The sequence below is a fragment of the Eutrema salsugineum genome, unplaced genomic scaffold (assembly GCF_000478725.1).
Source record: "Eutrema salsugineum unplaced genomic scaffold, Eutsalg1_0 scaffold_19, whole genome shotgun sequence".
Lineage (NCBI taxonomy): Eukaryota > Viridiplantae > Streptophyta > Magnoliopsida > Brassicales > Brassicaceae > Eutrema > Eutrema salsugineum.
Genome location: NW_006256838.1, coordinates 2555648 through 2579853, shown reverse-complemented (window position 1 = coordinate 2579853; position 24206 = coordinate 2555648). Strand labels below are relative to the sequence as shown.

At 38.5% G+C, this 24206-nt stretch overlaps 5 protein-coding genes and 1 long non-coding RNA gene across 6 annotated transcripts; 2 read left to right on the top strand and 4 right to left on the bottom strand.

The window, feature by feature from the left end:
* The first annotated feature begins 2540 nt into the window (after positions 1–2540).
* Positions 2541–4178, top strand: LOC112087115. The gene is made up of 3 exons (XR_002899888.1): positions 2541–3100; positions 3191–3472; positions 3822–4178. It is a non-coding gene; the product is annotated as an uncharacterized LOC112087115 (long non-coding RNA).
* Positions 4179–4700: 522 nt separating this feature from the next.
* LOC18020015 lies at positions 4701–9878 on the bottom strand. The gene is made up of 3 exons (XM_006402926.2): positions 9615–9878; positions 9331–9502; positions 4701–9228 (listed from the first exon to the last, which is right to left on the bottom strand). Exons 1-3 carry the CDS (start codon positions 9735–9737, stop codon positions 5015–5017), a joined length of 4509 nt encoding a protein of 1502 aa, XP_006402989.1. The 5' UTR covers positions 9738–9878; the 3' UTR covers positions 4701–5014.
* A 1022-nt stretch (positions 9879–10900) lies between these two features.
* On the bottom strand, positions 10901–12097 carry LOC18020014 (putative thioredoxin H10). The gene is made up of 5 exons (XM_006402925.2): positions 11889–12097; positions 11680–11778; positions 11365–11511; positions 11137–11259; positions 10901–11050 (listed from the first exon to the last, which is right to left on the bottom strand). Exons 2-5 carry the CDS (start codon positions 11719–11721, stop codon positions 10901–10903), a joined length of 462 nt encoding a protein of 153 aa, XP_006402988.2. The 5' UTR covers positions 11722–11778; positions 11889–12097.
* Positions 12098–12198: 101 nt separating this feature from the next.
* On the bottom strand, positions 12199–14662 carry LOC18020012. Its single transcript, XM_006402924.2, has 3 exons — positions 13872–14662; positions 13183–13455; positions 12199–12730 (listed from the first exon to the last, which is right to left on the bottom strand). Exons 1-3 carry the CDS (start codon positions 14466–14468, stop codon positions 12464–12466), a joined length of 1137 nt encoding a protein of 378 aa, XP_006402987.1. The 5' UTR covers positions 14469–14662; the 3' UTR covers positions 12199–12463.
* A 190-nt stretch (positions 14663–14852) lies between these two features.
* On the top strand, positions 14853–17589 carry LOC18020013 (autophagy-related protein 18d). The gene is made up of 5 exons (XM_006402922.2): positions 14853–14989; positions 15582–16335; positions 16590–16821; positions 17005–17128; positions 17270–17589. Exons 2-5 carry the CDS (start codon positions 15619–15621, stop codon positions 17358–17360), a joined length of 1164 nt encoding a protein of 387 aa, XP_006402985.1. The 5' UTR covers positions 14853–14989; positions 15582–15618; the 3' UTR covers positions 17361–17589.
* LOC18020011 (quinone oxidoreductase-like protein 2 homolog) lies at positions 17514–19462 on the bottom strand. Its single transcript, XM_006402923.2, has 7 exons — positions 19313–19462; positions 18844–19220; positions 18647–18755; positions 18472–18563; positions 18122–18380; positions 17875–18018; positions 17514–17797 (listed from the first exon to the last, which is right to left on the bottom strand). The coding sequence occupies exons 2-7, from the start codon at positions 19188–19190 to the stop codon at positions 17708–17710; spliced, it is 1041 nt and encodes a 346-aa protein (XP_006402986.1). The 5' UTR covers positions 19191–19220; positions 19313–19462; the 3' UTR covers positions 17514–17707.
* Between the last annotated feature and the right edge of the window lie 4744 nt (positions 19463–24206).

Genomic DNA, 24206 nt, shown 5'->3' with positions numbered 1-24206 from the left:
AATGTTAATCTGCGAGGTCTTTTAGCTAGTACACTAATTGAACCACAGGTCCGCAGACGTACGATCATTGAGAAATCAATTCCAGAAAAAAAACAATCTAAAATAGAAACTGTTGACTAATGGCTACAATTATTCATGTAAAAGTACAATTAAAAGGATAACTAATGTCTAAAAAGACAAATTTTAGGATAGGATTTTAGTTGATCCAAGTTATTTTGGGGGGTAGCTACCATTTAGTACACCTCCAGAAGCCAATAACTTCTGTCCGAATTTGTACGCAGATTCATAAATGAGATCCGTTATTAATGCTCTAAAGTGTAGTTGTTGTGTCTCAATTTTTTCCATTAATTCCAAAAGTTGGCTGTCTATAGTCGGAGTAATATTAAACAGTTGGAAAATGCAATATCTAAATTTTAAGTCACTATAATGATTTTTTTTTATAAACAAATTTACTAGGCCGGCATTTTTTCTTCTGAATGCTAATATTCTAAAATATATCGTTAACGAATGGGAATTGGTCTCTGACGTACTTCGACCAATAGAGAAGATCTTAATAAACTATAACTTTTTCATAACAATATTGTTAATTATGTCACCGGAATAATTGAAAAAGAAGTTATAATACTGTTTTTCAAGAGGATGATATGCGAGAAGAATTCAATGGAATTGAAGGGTTGTTGACAAGGAAATAAAAAATTAAAGAATGATAAGAAATATACTAAGTTTGTGCTTAATCTAATCTGAATATTAGCTGTCTTTTTTAGAAATAGTTAACTGTTAGTATCTTCCATTAACGAATTGAAAACTATCCCTTGAAAAACTCTGGAGTGGTGACCTATCCTTTGGTTTTGCCCTTTTGGAAGGGAAGGCCTATCTCTAATTTTGAAAAAGTACATTCCAATTGCACTATGTATATTATAACATTTTAAATAGATTAATTTGATTATTATTGCATCAGAAATCAGAATAAAGTAGACACACTTAAATTTCGAAGGAACGTGATATTATAGATATTAATCATTATCGCTATTATATTGCCTAGTTCCTAATCTATAAACCTAAGAACTATAATTAAGAAATATTGCTCCACCACGAAGACGCGTCATCCGTCGAGCAAACTCGTGCTGCTAACAAGATCGAAACTAAACTCTCGTCTCTTATTTGAATATTTCAACGAACTAATTAATCTTAACAAAAGTTCATTCTCTTGTAGTTATACTCATACAGATTCGTCCACTTTTCTATTTTCTAACAAAACTTATAATTGCCTCAGTAGAATATTCATTTCTAAACAACCCAATATTTTCATATTTTTCATGCCTCCTTTTTTTGGCTCCATGTTTATCTTCTTTAAAACATTTTTCTAATTATATTTGAAATGAACATATATATATATATCTATATATATATATATTTCACGGTGAATGATTTGATATTCGACTTATTTCACGGTGTTTAAATCTTCAATGGATAAATTATGAAATATAATAAGAGTCATCAAGTTGTGTAGGCTACTATTATGTCTATATATACACCCAAAAGACAAGGGGGGGACTATGGCGATGGATCAATCACTAAAAGACAACACTCCCCCTAGCGAATTAAACATTGTTTCTGCATGTTGGCGATTTGTACTACTCATAATGGCATAATCAATTCATATTATATGTTGTAGTTTATTAGGTTTCTGACATTATTACTCGAATCAATAAATTGACTATCCTCTACATATTTGTGAAGAGCTTAATTTGCGAAGGGGGTTGAACTCGTAGAAGTGGGATATTAGTGTGGTAGAAGCCACTGTAGTGGTGGTTAAAAAACGAATCTATGCGATTAGAGTGCTTAAAATTAATCATTTTTAAAAATGTGGTTTAGCCATTTCATACGGTTCAAGTTTCATACGGTGCATGAATCATATATATGTGTACAGTAGATTGTGATGTGTAAATAGAATCATGACAAAAGGGGTGAGTGGGTATCGAATACTATAGGACCAATAATTGTACAAACTCAAGCTTTTTGTTTTTTCACCAAATAAATTTTGTGCGATCAAAAGGGAAATGTAAACAAGGAAAGAAGGGGGAAGCTTCATATATCATATCTACAATGAGAAAGTTCTCATTGGAAAAAGAATAAATTTTTGTACGGGGAACATGATAAAAAAAAGTGAGAAAGAGACTTTAAAAGGAAATTCAATGGGAAATACAAGAAAATGTAAATTTAATATTGATTACCTCTTAAAGCAAAATTTCTTCACAAACTCACAACGTCGAAGTAATAACTTTGAGGTAAAGAAGCGGAAGCTTCTTCTATGTCTATCTATATCTCTCTCTCTCTTGACAGTCAAAATCTCCTTAAACTTCGATCGATTTCTCTCGCAAACCCTAAAATTGAATATATATATATATATATAACATATATTAGCTGTGGTCTAACTGCTTTTGATGTTAAAAAAAAACTTTTTAAGAACCGTAGGTTTTTTGGTTTGCTGGGTTTCTACATACATGGCTCGAAAAGATTGTCCTAATTTTTTTTTATTTTTTTTCTAAGCCTTTTGACAACGTTCAAAACTGCAATTCCGTAGTTTCCTTTGGGTTTCATAAACAACTTACTAAGATTTCATTTTGATTTGTGTGACGTACTTACTGATTTTTTTTGGTATTCTATGATTACATGCGTGAAAAATGAAGAGGAACTTTAATAATTGATTTGGATTTTGAACCAATTCAAAGTAGTTAGATATTTCGTGTGGTCATGTTTTTATAAAAAAACAAAAAAAAAACCACGTTTCTCACAAGGTTTTTAACAAGACTAGACTTGTATTCAAGGTAAACTAGACTTGTACGTACAGTCACAGGAAACACAATGGGTTTTTATTTGGCTTTTGCTTGGTTTGTTTCAAACCCTAAAAATGAGTAGTATTTGACAATTTGCACAACTTGAATACATGGATTTTACCCCAAAAAAAAAAACTTGAATACATGGAGAATGAGAAATAAGTTATACTGTATTGTTTCTTCAAGAGGATTCTTGGCGGTTTACTCATATATATGTTTCTTCGTATGAGAATCAATATGCAATGAGAAGCACGTCGAGAAAGGTAAACAAAGCGGTAGTAAACGCTCACAACCACATGAAACCGCGGAGAAATAAAGTTCCATCTGATGTAATACGCTATTTAAAACGGCAGGTCGTTCAGTTGTCTAGACGTAGGATGGCAAGTAGTGTGAAATAAGGTTCTCCCTTCTGAAATTCTCGAGTGCGAAAAAAAAAAACCGAATCGTAATACAGACTGTAGAGTGAGGTTCGAGCGAGATACGGAGAGATCAAAAACGGAAATAGCAAGAGAAGCAACCATTCTCAAGAGCTTGAGACCAACTTTCCGATTCCAATATTCTACGGATGTCCAGGTCGCCGCCGGCTGGGGCATCGCCGCATCGCCGCCGCCGCTACCGCCGTTTGGATGGCCCAAGTACGCCTTCAATTCTCTCTCTCTCTCTCTCGTTGAATTTTGGTTTCCTGATTTGGGATCTGTCGGGAGCTTATCTCTAGTTTGATTGTTTGTACTATAGACATGACTTGTATAGAAGGGATTCCTACAGTTTCTTGCTTCACATTTAACATTGGATCTTTTGGATGATGTATTATGAACATATCAATGAGACGAATGTCTTTGTGATGAAGCAGATTCAAAAGTTCCAAACTTTGTTGCAAATCTTTCATCTAAAATTATGAAGAAAATAAGCATTACATTGTTTTTGAATTGTTACTCCTTAAAAACTCTTTAAATATATATGACGAGCTGTTCTCTATGGACACAGCCATTTGATCGGACAAAAGAAGACAATCCTCGAGAAACTAGAAGTAGAGAACAAGTAACAAGTTACAGAGATTTTACAAGAACAGAGGAAGGAGAGTTTTCAGAGTTTCCTTAGTGTAGAATTTGTAAAATTCTTAAACGCATCTCAAGTTTATTATATATGTTGTTTATAAAATTCAGGGTTTGGAAAGTAGTTGAGCTGTAATTGTGGAGCTTTGAGAGCTCTGTAAACTCAAGAACTCGTCTTTGCCTTTGGCTTCGTTATGTAGAGACAAACACAATTGATAAGTAGGAATTTGGACATAACATATACAAGATGCTCGAAGAGTCATTTGTTTGTGATCTAAAATAATCTCTTTGGTATATATTTTATGTTTATGCTTTCGTATGATCACAAGATAACAACCACTAGGACTTAGAAAAATAACGAAATTATCCCCAACCGAAGAAACAGAATTCCGGATTCTGTCTCCGCCTGCTCTTTGAAACAAAACGTCCGGTTCCATTCAAAAGGACTAAAACCCCAATTTAAGACTTTGTGCAGATTTTCCCCTTTCATTGAGGTTTACTGGTTTTGTTTGCGAATTATCGGTGGGATTCCGAAGGTCGTTTCTCCTAGAGGTAATAACAAAAATCTTATAATTTTATATTTCGTTTCACTTTAATATTCAATCTCATTCTGTTACAGTCTGTGATTGCTTTAGTTCGTATCTGACTGGTTAATACTTTTTTACTCTCATTTTTTTCCTGTATAAGCTAATAAGATAGTATACAGTCATGGAAGTTTCCTGTCGATTGTGATGTTTACTGTCTTTTTGAATGTAAGAGAAGGAGATAAATCATTAGCTATGTATCAAGCTAAAATATATAAGAACTTGTAGATCAAATGTTGGTATAATTCAAGTTTCAATAAACAAAATCTACTTGATTCTTCTCTAAAACATGCACAAAACAAATGACAGTAACATTGGGCTTACTGATGACTCTGTGGATACATCATTTAGGATTCACTATGTCCAAAACTCATAGTGAATCTTTTTTTCTTTCTTTTGGTTCATCTAAAACACCCGTAGAAAATCTTACATGTAATCCAATCACTTTAAAAAAAAAAAGAAACAATGTACACACTGTTTTGCATCGCAGGTAAAAGTCTTGAGCAACCTTGTATGAATGCTTATCTGTTTTTTCTTGACACTAAACTTTCTTGCCAAAGAATAACACATCAGAGAGTGATCCAGATGTGTGGATGGGAGAACGCAATGGTGAAACTATGTGGGAATGCATTGGTGAAGCTATCGGAGAACGCATTGGTGAAGCCATCAGGTAATGCAGTGGGGAACCAATGGGAGTATGAATTGGTGAACTGAGAGGTGACCGTAGAGGTGAAGTTTGATATAACGCATGACGCAAACCCACAATCTCAGAGGGTTCTGTTGTGTTATAGAAATGAGCATAAGGTTCAGAGGTTAGACCTGACTTCTCCTTCTCTTGCTGCAGATTCTCTAAATGGTCTGTCAACATCTCTTCTTCAGCTTCATTATATACTTCTGCCATTTTACGTGGAGATTCATGGCCCTCTGAAGATACACTTGAACCAAATTCTGGTATATCTTCTTCAGCCTCACCATGTTTAAAGGTCTGCCTTAGATTCTCTTGCTTATTCTGAGACATCTCCAAATGAAAGATCATCTTCTCTTGCTCAAGTGTGTCATCAAGATTGAGCCTGAATATGTCATCCCTTGGTTCAAATCTCTGGTCCAATTCCATTTTTTCATTTTCGCACTTCTTTAAGTGCATTGATGGTCTATCTTCCACCATTACGCCTGCTTTTACCGCTTTGGTTTCATAATCATCCACCAGCCAAGGCTCGTCCTTGTGAATCACAGCTCTTTCTTTTGAACTTCCACGGTCATTAAAGGAACCCCTGAAACTAGTTTCTGCTCTCCCATTAGCATCCTTGTCTAGATCAAGCATTGTCCCTAGCTCATACTCACGGCGACTAAATGTTAACGCTCTCTCTGAAGTCCACTCAAATGTCTCATCCACTTTCATTGATTCATTTTCACCCTTGTCCAAGTCCAGGGATACCCAATCTTCTGTTATTTCGCGTACTTGTAGATCTTCGGTTCTGCTATCGCTCACCAGCTGGGGCTCCTCCTCGTGAAACACAGCTCTCGCTTTTGAACTTTCATGGTTATTGAAGGAACCTGTTGAACTAGTTTCCGATCTTCCATCAGCATCCTCGTTTGGTTCAAGCATTGTTCCTAGCTCAGACTCATGCGGCCGAAATGTTGGTGTTCTTACTGTCCATTCAACTATCTCTTCCAATTTCGTTGAATCATTTCTGCACTTTTCCAAGTGAAATGTTGGTCCATCTTCAACCACTACACCAACTTTCAGCTCTTCGGTTTTGTTCTCATCCGCCAGCCAAGGCTCCTCTTCATAAGCCACATCTCTCTCTTTTAAACTTTCACGGTCATGAAAGAAATCCGTTGAACTTGATATTGATCTTCCATCCGCATCATCTTCTGGTTCAGGTATTGTCCATAGTTCATACTTACGCAGACAGAATGTTGGAGCTCTTTCTGATGTCCATTCGTGTGAATTGTTTTGATATTCCTTCGACTGCAACCCGGCTTCATCTCTCATCGTCTCTTCCAGATAAACTGGTTCCATTGTTCTGTAGGAATTTTGGACATTATCGTTTTGTGGCGCCATTTGATGAGATACCGACCGATCTTCGCTTGTTTCGCCTATGATTGTTTCACTCGCCTCTACTCCGACCATATTGCCTTGCTCAAACGTTTCATTTGTCTCATATCTACACTCCTGTAACTCAGACCTTACTATGTCAAAAACTGTGTAACTCAACACTTCTCTCTCGCTTGAGTTCTCATACTCATACTGGGACTGATCTTCTTTATTAGCTTGAGTTCTCACACTCTTTTCTGAACTTCCATGGTCACTGAAGGAACCCTTTGAACTGGATTCTGATCTTCCATCAGCGTCCTCTTCTGGTCCACATATTGTCCCCAGCTCATACTCATGCATATGAAATGTTGGAGCTCTTTCTGAAGTCCATTCAAGTGGTTTGCTGTAATTCTCATAGTTGCTTTCATATTCCTCCAAATGCAACCCTGCTCTGTCTTCCATTGTCTCTTCCCATGCTCTTTCACCTGCATACCCGCTTCCTTCTAAACAAACTGGTTCGAGTGTGTCATTGGAATTTTCTACATACTCGTTTGGAGAATCCATTTGATGAGATTCCGATCTCTTTTCACCTGTCTCGCCTTCTATGCTTGTTTTGAATGTTTCACTCTCCTTCGTGAGAGAAAGAACAGATCCATCTTCGCTCACCTTGCCCGGCTCAAGAGTTTCATTTGTGTCGTATCTAGACTCCTCTAACTCAGACATGACTCTGTCACTAATGGTCTTATCCGACTCTTGTCTTTCGTTTAAGTTCTCATACTCATACTTGGACTGCTCCTCATGGATACTGGATGTTGTAACTGTAGCTTTACCTGATTGGTCAGAATCTCCTATAAAGCGCTCGTTTACCAAAGATTTCAGGGGACTCTGTGGTGTAGCTGGCTTCGCATCTGAAAATTTGTTTGATATGTGCTTTGTATCTTCATTGACCGATGTATCCTCAAATATTTCAACATTGCTTGAGCCGCTGTCACAGAATGAATCTTCAGTGTCTCCCATGATATCTTCCCATTTACGTTCACCTCCATGTTCTTTATTTTCTTGAGTGTCCACCCAATCAAACTCTTGAGTGTCTCTGGTGTTCTCAAAGAATACGCATGTTTCACTCACATGTTCGTTCTTGTTTGCAGGTTCTTCACCATGAAATACCAGTCTCTCTGCAACTGTCTCAGCTTCCGAACTTGAATAACTCATTCTTTCGTTCTTGTATACTGGAACCTCTAAGGACTCACCTGATCCGTTTCCAAATATCTCTTTTGGCTCATTCTTCTCATATCCAGACTCCTTTAAATCGCACCCGACTCTTTCAACAATGTTATCATCCATCTCGGCCGACTTCTCTGACCAAGCTTCCTCAGATTGCTCTACATGAATCTGTGAAGTCTCTCCAATAGACTCACTTGATTCAGGTTGTTGTTTCTTTAACTTGTGGTTCGGGGAAGGCTTCCACTGAGGCTGCAACGCCTCCGATTCCGAATCTAAAAATTTGCTTGATATGATCCTTATGTCTTCTTTAATAATCCCCTTATCCTCAAATGTTTCCAGATTCTGCCTCAAGATAACAGCATCGGTGCTTTTGCAGATTCTATCTCCAGAGCCGCTGTCTGAACTCGACAGATGACTATCATCCGGAAAAATCTCTTCTCGACCTTCTGAAGCTGAATCCTGATTAATAGTAAGAGTCTCATCAGCAAAGCCCGTACCGGAACCCACAAAGTTAGGTGAATCGAGAACAGTTTCTGTTTTCTCTCGAACAGAGAACTTAAGTACACCTGCACAACTGCCACATCTCACTTCGTATCTCTTATGTTTGCCGAGGAGAGACACCTGAGGAAGCTGTAGAAGTTCCAAGCAGTAGGAACAAGTTGCAAAAGGCGCTCCACCCGCTGTAGGAAGAACATGACGCTTCATCACAGGATTCCTCTTTCTGATATACTTCTTTTTGTCCTTAAGAGAGCTCTTCTCACTACTTGTCTCACTTTTGGAAACTCCCCTGGAATGCTCAGAGTATGTAGCTGCTTGATAACTACGCTCAGAGTACACAGAGCGATGCGGGGTTGCAGAGCTACTGGATTCATAGAGATTATGATACTGAAGATCATGCAGCTGAGACTGAGAAGACCCCTGATAGTACCTTCCATCAGATGTCTCACCGGGAAAACGAATCGGTGAAGCAACAGAAGATTCTTGAAACCAGCCTTCTCTTCCGTATTGCTTGAAATGGTTTGGTTGATAATGATAATAAGACTGCTCAGATGCAGAAACTTGAGACCCGTGGAAAGGACTACTGTAGCCATATTCATATGCAGAAGAAGAAGGAGAAGGACTAGCTGGATAGTAAGGAACCCGAGGCGGCTCTTCATATCTCCCCTCATGCTGTGTCCACTCCGAGGCATTGCTGCGTGAGTGATAAGGAGAGCTTCTTGCTGAAGCAAACATATCAGAATCACCACCGGTCACACTGAAATCATCAGCCCTTCTCATCCACTCTCTCCGGATATTGGATGTCTCATTCTTGTAAACAGTTTCTGAATGATAACCTCTTTCAACAGAAGGAGATACCCTCCGGTGAGTACTCCTCATTGGAGTTTTACTACCACCTTCTGCAGATCCTACCTCGTTACTTAAACTGTGGTTTTGAGAAGAGAAGAGAGCCTCTGGAATTGAGTTATCATTTCCTTCCAATTCCCAACGTTTTGCTGCTTTCAAAGAAAGAACACAAGAAACAAAAATCACTAAAAGCAAGAAGGAAGGTTGTAAACATGAGTATGGTTTAGGGGGAATTAAGAAGAGTGTTGTACCTTGGAGAATCGAGTCACATCCACTGCATTTGTAAATAGTCGCGTCTATAGGTTCTTGGAGAAGCTTGTGGCACTTGGGACATCTCACGATTCTAGACTGAGAAGACAATCCGGGTGCGGTTTTACCCCTCATGCCTCTGAACATATGCTTCAAGTCTTTACCACTTGCCAACTACAGAACAAAACAAACACAACAGCTCAAATCCAGAACCCGGCAATAGAAAAAAATCGAAAATCAAAGAGAGAGTGAGAGAAAGAAGATGAAGAGAAGAGAGAGGAGTCACCTTGGAACGGAAAATGGAGAGGAGTCTAGGTGACGGTGAAGAATCTGAGGATGGCTCAAGAGTTTTCTTGGGATTTTTCTCGGTAGAAGATTGGGATCTGCTCTGTTTCTTCTTCTTCATCATTGTTTGCTATATTGACTTGTCCCTTGATGTATGATTTATTTTTCTTCAGTTTGTATAATTCTTTGTTGGTGATCTTTCAAGCACGCAAGTAGGAGGAGGAAGAGATATAATATGAATCAGATCAGGCAAAAAGAACTACAATAACATATATATAAATATATTCATATAAAAATCAAAATGTATAATAGTCAAGGTGATGAATGATGATGGTTTAACAGACTTGTACATATTAGTTTACTTGTTTATTTTATTGATTTATATTCTTCTTTCATTTGTTTTTCCCTGCAAAATTAAGATCTGAGAGTTGCATTGATCTAAGACTTGTTTGAGGTCCAGTTCCAAAGTCTTAACAATTTGGATTTGAAAAGTCAACTTTGGAGATCGCCCATAAACAGGCCTTTTATTGTCCTCTAGATTCATTTTTTTTTGGTCTTTTCTATATAAAATAGATTGTATCTTTCTGTATAAGTAAAAAGGACCACTTGGCGTCATGGTTTGATCATAAGTTTAAATAAGAAAATAATTCAACGTGCATCTTAGTAATTTTGCCAACATAAAGCGAAAGTGTTATTGACCAATCCATTTTGAGTTTGAATAATACGTTAAACCTTTCTAACTTTTATGTGATTTTTCTTTCATGTCTATGTTTATTTTAGATACTCGCTACAAAATTCCTATGGAAAATTCTTTCTTTCTATACCGTGTTTGACAGTTTGTTCAGGTTTCAAACCAAAAAAAACAGTGAAATAGAAACAAAATGCATGTTTAAAACTAATAAAGAATTTTGAACAAATATGCAGAAGAGGAAATTAATTTACTGTTGGAAATATTACAAACATTTGGTAAAAGAGAAAGCAGATGCATCCGCACAAAAGATCTTTAAATTAGAACCATGGTTGCTATATAACCTTCATCACCAAATTCTTCTCCATCTCCATGTTTTTTTTTATTGTCTGAGACAACGTTAAAAAAGAATAACATAAACATAGTAACAAATAAAATCTGTAAGAATAGAAAAACCCAACGTAACAAAAACAAAATCTCTTTTGCACTTACTTCATCCACAAGTAACTTCTGGAAATCATTTCTCTGAACAAATTTCTGACAGACAAAGGAAAAAAACCGAACTCTGTTCTGTAATGTTCTGTTCTGTGTGTTTGGAGTTACAGTTTTCTGAGAAGGAGATCTGCAGCTGCAGCTGTTTTCTTCTGAAGCTCTGAGGTTTCAGCACCAACAAGTTTATCCATTTGTCTTCCATCTTTAAGGAACACTATAGTTGGCGTAGCTTCCACATTCCACTCATTACTAAACTCCTGTTTTTGTTGTTTTTCACCAATATTCAATCTCACCAGATTAATCAATCTATCATCTCAAAATCACAAGTTTTCAGTTTACTTACAGCGAGTTCTTCAACATCAATGGTTACAAATATCATTGAAGGGTATCTAGAAGCAAGTTCTCTGAATACTGGTTCTATCTTTTTACAAGGTACACACCATGGCGCGCTGAAATACACCACGAGCTGTGTATTGATTGAATGGATTATGTTGAATGATTAGGATAAGGAAAAAAAAAGGAAGAATTGAAGAAAAAGCTTAATTTTTTTTTTCAAAAAAGAAAAGCTTACAATCTTGCCATTGTTGTTAGCTTCTGTGATCTTTTCTTCCCATTTCTCGATTTTGGTTACCGGATGGACCCTTCCTTTGGAACCATGTTGGCTTCGGGTTCGAGCCTTGTTGTTGCTGCTGCTGCAGCAGCATATACATGACCATAACTGCATGTACACACACATATATATGGAGTTTTCTGTAACCGGTTTCTTAAAAATAGATTCTTTATCTTATCTCTGAAGAATTATTCAATCGCTACAAGTCTCAAACATAATATGTTGTGGCTAACAAGGAAACCAAAAACGAGACATTTGAGGATTTAATCATAATACCATTGTACAACAAGGAGTTCTTACACAGCGATTTCCCATCATCTCTTTGCACAATCAAATAATCCAGATTTGCTTCTCATTGGCTTCAGCATTCCCTCCCTGAATCAAAATCAAAACCAAAACCTATTTTAAATATTTCGCAACAATATATCGTGAAATAGAGAATAATTCAAATGACCAATCTCATTAATTTGTGCTGTTGATCGAACCTAGGTAAGACAAGAGAAGAGAATTTGGGAGAGGATTAACGTCTAAATCAGAACAGTTTCGCCCTAACGACAAAGCATTGAATATCAACAAAATTTGTGTGGAAGATTCAGAAGAAAAACACGAAGAATCCAGATAAGGAGGGAAGCACAAGAACATTCGGTAAAAGCAATGAGGACGTGTAGTCTTGGTTTCCTCGATGGAGAACTATATCTTCTTGACGACGCAGGTGGTTTTGTTGAAACATAATAACTGATTGCTAATTTTGTAAAAAAGAAATCGGTCAAAGACAACATAGATATGATAGTCTCATACAGCCTTGACTCTTACGATTCTGTATTGGTTTCTTTTGTGCTTAAACCGGTACTATCCGGAAAGACTAAACCAGTTTACATAGGACCAAAGCCTCTCCTTGATGAATCATAAACCAGCAACACTAACATACTTAACATAATCTGAGATTTATTCTGAAAAAAGTTTGAAAGTTAGAATTTTTTTGAACAGATTCAGTGATTCCCGGTGATGTTCAATATCCACTGACGATGTTAAGTTTGTTGTGCGAGTATAAAATAAACGACTAAGAGCCTTCTTTTTCGAGCTTCTCGATTTCTTCACGTTGCTTCCTTTCGGCTTCTTGAAGTTCTCTTTCAGCGTCCTCTTCCTCTTCGATTCTGTCAAGATTATCAAACTCTTTGGCTGCTGCCATTGCTTTTACCACAGGATCTCTCAATTCAGATATCAAACCACCACCAACTCTGTACTCTTCTTCATCGCCAATAAGGAATAAACGTTGATCAGGACCAGACGCCATTGGAATATCCACTGCCAGTAGCTTCATGTCATACTGAACAAAAACAGATATGAACATGAGAATTACACCAAAACTCGCTCTGTGATAGAATTGGGAGCACTGATGGATTCAGATTACAATTTCTTTTATTTCACATAGTACTAGGATCAAAGAGCTAATGAAGAACGCAGAACCAACCGTAGCAAAGAATCAAAGATAGAAGCCTAGGTTTTGTCATGGAGAACCAGAAATCTCTCCTCGCCAACAATAGGCCAAAAGATTCGACATACTAAACATCATAAGCCTTTTCTATTTATACTCAATGACTAACAAGCACTTGTGGCAGTGGAAATGAACTCTTACCAAGCACCTGAAATGTTTACAAGCCTTAATTTTCCGAGTATTCTTTGAGGACTTTCTAGAGCAGATTACTAGCAAACATAATGATACTAATATGGACAATCAAGAGAGAGTGTATGCAGAGGGAAAGTAGATGAAGCAAAAACCTGGCCTTTTTTCTTCTTGACTTCGACACTAACGAGGCCCTTTCTCTCAGCACCTTGAACTGGGAACAGCAGAAAGCAACGCTTGCTCCTAATTGTTGGCTTGAATTTTTTTAATGTTATGCCACCGCCTGACATCACATAAGCACGTAAATCCGATCCTGCCAGAGGAGCACCCATCACTTCAAGAATATCAGCCGCTGTATTGAGCTTCCTCATGGCAATCCTATAAACTTTATCAGGATTTATTGTGAACCTCGCACGAAGGTATAAACCCTAGCAATAGAAAAATACAGATAGTTGTATGACTTATGAGACAGTGAGTTATGACAACAAAACAAAGTTAACAACAGTGTTTGCAATTCTTGATAGAAAGTTGAAGGTCATAGATTACCAAAACAGAGCAGTTTGCCAAAAAAGAAACAATATTGCACTAGATTAACAAACGCAGGATTGATTAACAACTCACAATCAGAGTGAGCCTATAGCTCTAGTCCTGGTTCCCTCAAAGCTATCTCAAATCCTCAATCTGACATCCATCCACTATGAAATAATAACCTAAAGTTTGAAATCAATAAAACAGTTCTACAACTTCATTTTATCCAGGATAATTCATCAATTCTAAGTCGTATCTAAGAACCAAGATAACCCCAAGCTATTAGAGATGAGCCCAGAAACAGCCAGAAACTTACAGCAAATGCGACAATGGCAGATGAGAGAGCAAGGAACCCGTACTTAGCCATTCCCTCTGAGAGACCGACGAATGTGCTAGCAATTCCAAACATGATCCTCCACAGGAAAATACATACAAAAACACCTACTGCTCCAAACACCACAAGATTATTCTTCTTCCAAAATGCATCAACGTGCAACCCTAAAGCCTCTCGGTATCTACCAAAAGTCGAACTAACAGCTTTGATTGGCTTGTCAACAACCTTTCTAGCGAAATTCCCATCGACTTTTCGAAACCCAGAGCTTGAAAACAATCTAAAAGCCGATGCAAAGTTCGTATTAACACGGGGCTTAGCCATGGCAAGTCCGCAAATCTGCAAATTAGGTACGAGCTTAGGACGGGATAGAATCTGGGATAAGCCAAGGCTTGTCGAAGTGGGTCTCGACGAAATGCTGTGGAAGCTGGACTTAGGCTGAAACTGAGAAACCCCATTTGAAGGAAAAGCCGGAGAAGACGAAGTGAAGAGCTTCGACCGGCTAAATGTGACAGGGTTTGCTCGACTGTAATGCAATTGAATAAGTCTGTAAACTCCTTTGAAATCAGAGGGTTTCACCATCTTTTCAAGAGACCCAAAAATCGGATATATCCTCTTTTGATTGAGGCTTAAGAAGAAAATACGAGCGACGAGAGTTTGATGTATGGATCAACGATGCTTCGACCGCAAGATTTACATTCGGATTCGATCACTTGGGAGCGAAGAAGATAACCATTGTCTTTTCCGTCACCGGAGCGGCGCTTATTTGACGGTTTGCGAATTGAGGAAAATGGACCGGGTCGAGTCGGATTAAGCCCATTAAGATATCTAACAAAAAGATTGTGAATCTCACGAATCAATATCGATTCTTTGCTTGTATTAGAAAAAAGGTTAAGACGACAGTTGACTAATATATATCCAACCTATAAAAAAGAAAAGAAAAGCAAATAAAAAAAAAAGAAAATTTGTAACGAAGATAAAATCATTGAAGTAGTTTACAGAGGAAGCTTCTCATAGCCAAGTCATTGAAGATAGCAAAAGCCTCGAGATCATTCGTCATTGAAGCAGCATTTTCTTCCTCAGGGATCGCGTTTTGTTCGTCGGTGAGGATTTTGTTCATCGCATTTGGTTTCATGCGCGAATCAACGACCGGTCAATTTTCGTTTTTTTTCTCCCCTTATTCTTGCAGTTCTTATTGTTTGATCGGAATCTTTAAATTTTGTGGCTCTGTTTGTAGATTTTTTTTTTTCTCACGGGATTGTTGAATTATATACGAAATTAGAATTGCAGTCATTAGGATTTAGGAGTATGAACTGCTTGCTGATCATAATGTATGATGAACAGATAGGGTTTCCAGGTAGACGAGGTTCGATCATGGTGGAAAGTGATTTTTTACATGGCTTTCTTTTGGAGCCTTATTATTGGAAGTGATATTCCGAGATATTGACTCTGACGATAAGGCATTGTATTAGTCTTTGTTCAATATATAAGATTCTGGAGGGTTCAGTGTCGCATTATCTTTGCTTTGATTTTGAGTTTCATTGATGTCTCTTCTGATTAGCTACATGACAAGGGTTTGGCATGACTCAAACAATTGAATTTTTGTCTTTAGGCTCCTTTGTTTGCATCTTCTGGACAGGGTGTTTCATAATGTGGGATCAATCTTAAATTTTGTTTTTTGGGTATTGATTTCAGCTTGCAAATATTGTTACGCCTCGCATAGCAAAGAAAAATGAGTTCAACGGTTTATGAATCGCGTAATACTGGCACTTCAGGCTCTTTTGGGTCTTCTGAACCAGATTTTGGTGACAGTGATGAAGCAGAGTTGGTTTCTGTTTCTTGGAATCAGGATTACAGCTGTTTTGCTTCAGGCACGAGCCATGGTTTTCGGATATATAACTGTGAGCCTTTCAAGGAAACTTTCAGGCGAGAGCTCAAGGATGGTGGGTTTAAAATTGTAGAGATGCTTTTCCGGAGTAATATCTTGGCACTTGTTGGTGGTGGACCTAACTCTCAGTACCCTTCAAATAAAGTATTGATTTGGGATGATCATCAGAGCCGCTGCATCAGTGAATTCTCTTTTAGGTCGGAAATTCGTGCAGTGAAGTTAAGAAGGGATCGCATTGTTGTTGTTCTTGAACACAAGATATATGTCTACAATTTCATGGACTTAAGACTTCTTCATCAGATTGAAAATCTGGCAAATCCAAGGGGATTATGTTGCCTCTCTCATCATATGAATACATCTGTGCTGGCCTGTCCTGGTGTTCGTCGAGGAGAGGTCCGAGTTGAACATTTTGGGCTTAACATGGTACAAATCATTAATGCTCATGATTCCAATATCGCGTGCATGACCATGACATTGGATGGGTTGCTTCTTGCTACTGCCAGTACAAAGGGAACTCTGATTAGAATTTTCAACACAATGGACGGAACTCGTCTGCAAGAGGTCTAGATACTCTGAACTACTGCTTTCACTTTTCTTATCAACAACATTATACCATGTGCTGTGTGAGTCACATTTGGTTAGGCAATGGTTGAGCCAACATATCTGTCCTGATTCATATAGAAAAGACTTTGGTACCTGTAGTAACAGTTAATAATTAGTTAGACATAATCTTATGCAGAGCATATGCCAGTTTTGTATGCTCATTACCGATTCATTAGTCTGATATTATGAAATCTGATGCTGCTTTGTTACAGGTGCGAAGAGGAGTGGACAGGGCAGATATCTATAGCATTGCTCTTTCACCAAATGTGCAGTGGCTGGCAGTATCAAGCGACAAAGGGACTGTTCACATTTTTTCTCTTAGAGTGAGGGTTTCTGGGGAGGACTCACACTCCACTGAACATGAGACTTCTTCAAATTCCCTGCAGTCTCTTGTTTCTCCAGCCAGTGGTGTCAACCCCGGTTCGTCATTGTCATTTCTGAGAGGTAATGTAGAAAGTATAGGAGAAAACTGGAGAAATGACTGTTACCGAAAAGGCTTAAAACACATATCTCATATATTACGCACTCTCGTCACCAAATTCAGGAGTAGATTTCATATTTATAATTGTGCGCATGGATCAACACATGCTTCAGTCTTGTACCTAATATTTTCAAACAATGTTGCAGGAGTTCTGCCAAAATATTTCAGCTCGGAATGGTCATTTGCTCAGTTTCATGTACCAGAAGTCACCCAATTCTTTGCAGCATTTGGTGCTCGTAACACAATTGCAATTATCGGCATGGACGGAAGGTAATAAGCCTTCTGGTATCTCTCCAAATATAATTCGCATAATCATCCACAATTAGCCATATTTGTTTCCACCACACAAGTCAGAATATCAAAAACATAAAAGAACCAACAGCTACGCGTCTGATTTTGTCGGCCTTACAGTTTCTACAGGTGCAATTTCGATCCAGTGAACGGAGGAGAGATGACTCAGCTTGAATATGTCCGCTTCCTGAAGCCGGAGATCCTAAGATAGTTAGAGCGTGTGATCGGTTCAAGTTCTACGTACATAACCACTGGCTCTGTATATAGCTTTGGTGATAACTGCATCAGAATTTATTCTTCCATACTTTTACTTGATTGAAGGAACTGCATTCTTGATTGGGACAATGTACATACCCAATATATATCTCTTAACTCATTTCTAGTGAATCTAAACTGCCATACCTTTTGATTCAAGTTACAGATTATTAAAATTTAATACAGAATGTGGTAAATTACATTAAGACAAAGGGATAGGCCAAGTATAACCTTATTTCTAGGAGCAGAATCAAACATAATTTTTTTAGAAACAGATTTTTTTTTCCCCTGTGGCTACAGAGACTATAGTTTCGAAGACGAACCAGTCTTGAGAGCAATCATCACTTTTCCGATTGCCTTCCTATCCTTGATGGCCCCAAATGCTAGATTGGCCTGTAGATGAAACAGTAAGACTTTGTTTAATAACATGTGTTTGAGTAATCATTTCATGAAGATGAACTCAGTTTTACCTGGGAGAGGCTATAGGTATGAGAGATGTGAATGGTGATCAGTCCTCTGGCAAGCCATGAGAGTAACTCTCTGATGGAATCTTCAAGAACACTGGGTTGGTGGATTCTGTAGCTCCCCCAGTAAAGACCGTGCACCGTCCAGTTCTGCACCAAATTGTTTACAACTTAGAAGATCTAATTCCCTCAAGTGAAAAAGCTTCTTCTCCTCTCTCTTTCTCTACCACAAGTTTTGGAATCATTTATTTACCTTTACAAGGGCTATATTAGCGGGAATCACGGGGATTTCACCGCTGGCGAAACCGATCACCAGAATCTGAGCTCCCCAATTCAGAACTTTCATGGACTCCTTGGTGAGTTTCCCTCCTACAGGATCATATAGAACATCAACTCCTCTTAGCTTTCTTGCCTTGATGAACTCTTTGACGCTTGAAATAACATTTTCACTGCCTAGATCAACAACATGATCCACTCCCATTGACTTCAACAGCTGAATCTTCTCAGTTCCTCTAGGGAAAAAAAAAAACAAGAAAGATTCAAATCGAATATAAACCCAAACCAAGAATCAACGACCATGGAAACCTGTGAACCAGCACATACCTCGCAACTGCAATGACAATGGCTCCACAAATTTTTCCGATTTGAACAGCTGCAAGACCGACGCCACCAGCAGCTCCTAGAACCATTAAGACCTGCATCAAAATAAAATCAATGGAATCTCGTAACCCTCACAAACAAAAATTGAATCAGAGAGATGAGATGAGAAGAGATTTACCTGACCAGATGTTAGACGAGCTCTATGAACAAGTGCTACATGAGAAGTCCCAAACGCAACAGGAAGTGCAGCCACAGCTACCATGTCGCATCTTTCTGGTACAAGGAACCTGAAACAACATCAAAACGCTACAATCATTCACAGTAAGATATGCAAAAGCAAAAAACAGAGAGAGAGACGGCGATTTTGTGACGAACAGGCCAGACTGATCGGAGACGATGAACTGAGCGAAGGAACCGAGATTGGCGAAGGAGCAGACACGATCTCCGACGCGGAATTTGGTGACGGCGGGACCGATCGCGTCGACGATCCCGGAGTAATCGGAGCCAGGAATGAAAGGTAAAGTAGGTTTCTCCTGGTACTTTCCGAGAATCTGAAGGTAATTGGCGTAATTCAAGCTCGTAGCGATAACCCTGACTCTCACCGCCGTATCTGAGCTCAAAGGCGGGATCGGATAGTTCTTGCTCACCTCCACCGGAGATTCTGAACTCCCTGTCTCCGTCGCCGTCGGATCTCCCAATTTCCGGCAAACCAAAGCCTCCATTTCTGCTAGTCCCTCACTCTCTCTCTCTTACTGTTTCAGCCGGAATAATCAGATTGGATACTTATCGTCTAAAATAGTAAGTATATTAAGACATATGAAACGATGTCGTTCAACGGGCTTACCAAAGAGCCACGTCACCGTCGCCACCGCAACGTACTAAGCATAAAATTCGCCAAATTTCAGGGATTATTCAGATGCTCTTGCAGAATTGCCGGAAAGAAGAAAGGAGTTATTTACAATGGAAGATAGCTTCATGTTATCTGCTTATGTGTTCGTAAATTTCTTTGTTTTTCTCAGTCAACGTTTTGTAAAATTTATTTGTTAAGGTAAAATTCCTAAATGATGGTGCTTTAGATCTCTGTTCGTAACCGGATTAAACCGAACCGGGCTTTTTCCTTCAAAAGTCAACAAGAATGGCAAATGCCATTTGGTCGTTGCTTTCTGACTTCCTTAATCAAGGCGGAGAGATCTAGAGATCGATAAGAAATCTTCTCCTGTGTCTTGTTCGTTTCTAGTTATGACAGGAACATAAAAACCTTAAACCTATTTGCAACATCTTCACCATGGCTTCTAGAAGAAAGTGCAAGCTTGGATCGTCGTGAGTATCTTATCATATTCACTTCTGTCGTTTTGAATTGGTTTCTCTTTTTTTTGGGGGGGGGAGAAATTATCCGGTTACTTTTGTAGAGGTATTTGTAGAATTTGAGAGCTTTCGACCTTGCCTTTGAGATTTTGAGACTTATGGGTTTACTTTTACAGGTCGAACAAGAAGAGTAGGATGGAAATTGAAAAAGACCAAACTTTCTTAGACCTTCCTTGTGATCTCTTACAACTGGTAGTTTCCCGTCTTCCATTAAAAGACAACATCCGTGCTTCTTCTGTCTGCAAAACATGGCACAAAGCTTGTCTTTCTGTTCGAGCTGAGGAAAAATCTCCTTGGCTTTTCTACTTTTCGAAAACAGAGGAATCCTGTGAACTTTATGACCCATCGATGCAGAAAACTTACAAGCTTGAGTTTCCTGAGTTATCCGGTTCTCGGGTATGTCACTCCAAAGATGGTTGGTTACTCATGTACTAGGCCTGGGCATATTAACCGGACCCGAAAACCCGTCCCGGAACCGACCCGATAATCATGGTTCGGATCGGATTCGGATTTGATCTAATTACCCGATGGATCTTGTTCTGTCGACCCGTGGGTAATGGTTCGGATTCGGTTCTATGGATAGACCCGATAGTGTACCTGAAGTTTCCTCTTTTGATTTGATTTTCTCCAAACTTCTCTCGATTTTTCTCTGCATTTTCCAAATTCAATCCATCCGAGAATATTGCTGAATCTTCCCACCTCACCGACGATCTCGCAACACAATCTACTTCCCAATATCGTCTCGATCGATCGAATTATAAAAGCAACCTCAATTTCCAAGCCCCAACTACAAAACTGGAATCCCTAGCTGCCTTCTCTTCGCAATCTCCATCTCCTTCAACTGCATCGTCGAGAAATAACTCTGAGGTAAATCTCCTTCAATTGATTCACGTTTCAGTCGTCTTTTTCTGTGTGAGGTTGGTGTTTTTTCACATTTCTGTTAATGTTAGATTATGATTTGTGAGGTTTTTTTTGGCGACTGATGTGGTGTTTTTTTTTTTTTGATTGATCATTGATGCTTTGCTAAACTTGTCGAATGAATGTGAGATTGTGAGGTTTTGTTAACTTGGATGAATTTCACTGAATCAGTGATCTTATATCTGTCGACCGAATGTTATATTTCTGCGAATGATGTGGTGTTTTTTTGGCTTGATGTTTTGCTAACTTGTCGACTGAATGTGATCATGTGAGGTTTTGTTAACTTGTATGAATGTCAACCGCTGATATTATTGCACAAACATATATAGCAGATGATAGACACTTCTAAATGAACTTAAGAACTCAAGTAAGTTGATGTTGGTTTTGTTTGGTGATTGCTTCATTGTGTTATGTTCTGTGATACATTAGTGTTATAGTTACTTAGCTGAACTGCCGAAGCTTTAGAGATTGATCTGTTGAAGTTGAACTTTGAAACTTGTATGAAGTTTCAGTTAAAACGTTTATTGATTTGTTGTTCTAAACTTTCGCAGATGGCCTCTTCTGAAAATCCACCGAGCACTGATATTCCAATGCATGACATTGACGATGTCCTTGATGACACAGATGAAGATGTTGAAACTCCTTGTACTCAGAAGACAGGCAAGAGGAAAGAGTCTGCTTCTGAATGTTCTGGTTCTAAGGGTACAAAGAAGACAAGGTCGAAGATGTGGGAACACTACACCAGGCAGAAGAACAATTATGGTAAATGTAATTGTAACTACTGTGGCCGTGAAATGTCCTGTCCAACCAAGTCAGGGACTTCTAGTCTGAAGAAGCACATCGTTTTTGGTTGCAAGTCATACCGAGCATAGAAGGCTGCAAACAAAGACATGAACCAGACAGTGTTATCTCCTACCGGTAAAGATGGGATGCTGGGTTTAGGTAAAGTCTCTGAACTTGTCTGTAGAGAGGCTTCATCTGAGATGCTTGTTTTAGGGGAGTTGCCATTAGCGTTCATAGAGAGTGTTGCTTGGAGGCATTTCACTTCGAAATGTAAACTGCACACTCCTCAGTCCCGGAGAACAGCTACAAGAGATATTGTGGCAATGTATGTTGCACGAAAGGAGAAAATGAAGAAGATTCTTAGGGACAACAAGCAGAGACTGTCGCTGACAACAGATATATGGACTGCTCCATATACTAGTACGAGTTACATGGTGGTTACAGCCCATTTTATTGATGCATCTTGGAGATTAAGGAAGATGATCATAGGGTTCAAGAACGTTTCTGATCATACAGGATCAACGATTTGCAATGTTCTGCTGGAGGTTTTGGCTGAGTGGGAGATTAAAAGAGTGTTTACAATTACTGTGGACAATGCAACAGCTAACAGCTCGGCAATGAGGAGATTCAAGGAAGCATTTATGCAACAAGGCGATGATGCATTGGTTCTTAATGGTAAGTACCTGCATCTAAGGTGTGCAACACATATTTTGAACCTTATCGTGAAGGATGGTTTGGCAGAAGAAGATGATAGTATTGTTGCTATTAGGAATGCAATTCATTATGTCCGATCTTCTACAAACAGAGTTAAGTCTTTTGAGTTTCGAGTAGAGACAGGAAAGATGACTAGAGGAAGCTTGCCTTTAGACGTGAAGACCAGATGGAATTCTACTTGTCTCATGCTGGAACAGGCTTTAAAGTTCAGGTTGGCTTTTGAGAGGATGGAGGCTGAAGACAAACCTTATGGTGACCACTTTCTGGAACAAGTAGAAGGAAAAAAACGGATTAGACCACCAACTACAAGCAATTCGGATAAAGTTGACAGGTTGGTTCAATTCCTTGTTATTTTCTATAAATATACTTTGATTCTATCAGCTTCTACATCTGTGGCTGCACACAAAGTTTATAATGAAATAGTCACTATCACGTCAAACATTAGTGCTATTAGTACTTCTCCTGTAGCCGATGACTCTTTAAAGAGTAAAGCTTTAGCTATGATTGGTAAACTAGAGAAGTATTGGGATCCTTTTAGGGAGAAGAATGAAATGAATAGGCTTGTGATAGTGGCTAGTGTTTTTGATCCACGAAAGAAGATGAAGTTTGCCCAACTCTGTTTCGAGTCTCTATATGGAAAGAATAGTCACGCAGCTAACCAGCTTTATGATTCTATAGAGGACATTTTGAAGAGTTTGTTTGCTGAGTACAGTAGCTTAGTAGACAGGAATAGTTCTAGTGGATCACAGGGACCATCTTCTTCTTGTCCCAAGGGACATTTTCGCAGTCTCAAGAGCAAAATGGAGGTGATGTTTTTGAAAGAGGTCTTCTGAATCATGGTGTTGGGTATAAACGCATGGACAGCATTTACGATGAGCTTGTAGAAGAAACATGAGTTGGCGATTCAACAAATGAGCTAGAGATCTATCTGAAAGAGGCTGTTGACAAACCAAAAGTGATGAAGGGAACAGAGTATGATATCTTAGGTTGGTGGATGAGAAATAGTGGCAAGTTCCCTGTTCTTTCACTCATTGCGAAAGACATACTTGCAATGCAAGTGTCATCAGTTGCCTCTGAATCTGCATTTAGCACAAGTGGGAGAGTGTTAAGCCCATACCGAAGTTGTTTGACCCACTATATGGTTGAGGTGTTGATGTGTACTGAACAGTGGTTAAAAACTGAGATTCATATCAATGAAAGAGGAGTCTCAACTTGTGAACAATTGCTTGCAGATGTGGAGCTTGAAGATGAACTCATGAGGCGTAAGTTACATCTTTTTGATTTATCTCTTTGTCTTTGATTATCAGTTTCGGCTTATAACATCATTATTCTTTCTTTTTTTATGTAGAAAACGATCCTGAAGTCAACATACAAAGAGGCTGAGGCTGCTGATGTCGTGTTTGTGTCTTTGTGAACTTGGAAAACAAAAGGTAAGGTGGTAAACATTGCATATTGATAAGTGATGACTGCATTTGGGAATAGGTGAATAGCTCATGCTTGCGTTTTTGTAAATTTGTGGCCATTTGTTTACTGATTTGTATCTTTGTGTCTTTGTATATGTTGTAGGTGTTCACGCTCAAGTCTTGAAGCTCAACTTTTCAAGTGCTAAGATATGAATACGACCCAAAGACTCTTGCAATGCCTAGTGATCTCTACTTTTTAGGATTTTAATTTTTAAGTTCTTATGTTTTAGGATTTTGATTTGGTTTTATGATTTGTTCAAGTTTTAAAACTTTATTCAGTATTACGTTTCAGTTATGCACTTTTAACTATTGAGAACTTCAAATTTTTTAAGCAGTTTCGGTTTTTTAAAAAAAAATTTCGGGTTTAATAGCTAATTTCGGTTTAATTTTCGGTTCGGGTCCAACAAAAAACCGATCCGAACGGTTATCCTTGATTTTCGGTTATAATTCGGTTTTAATAATTTAAGTCCGAACCGACCCGTAACAGGTTAGAAC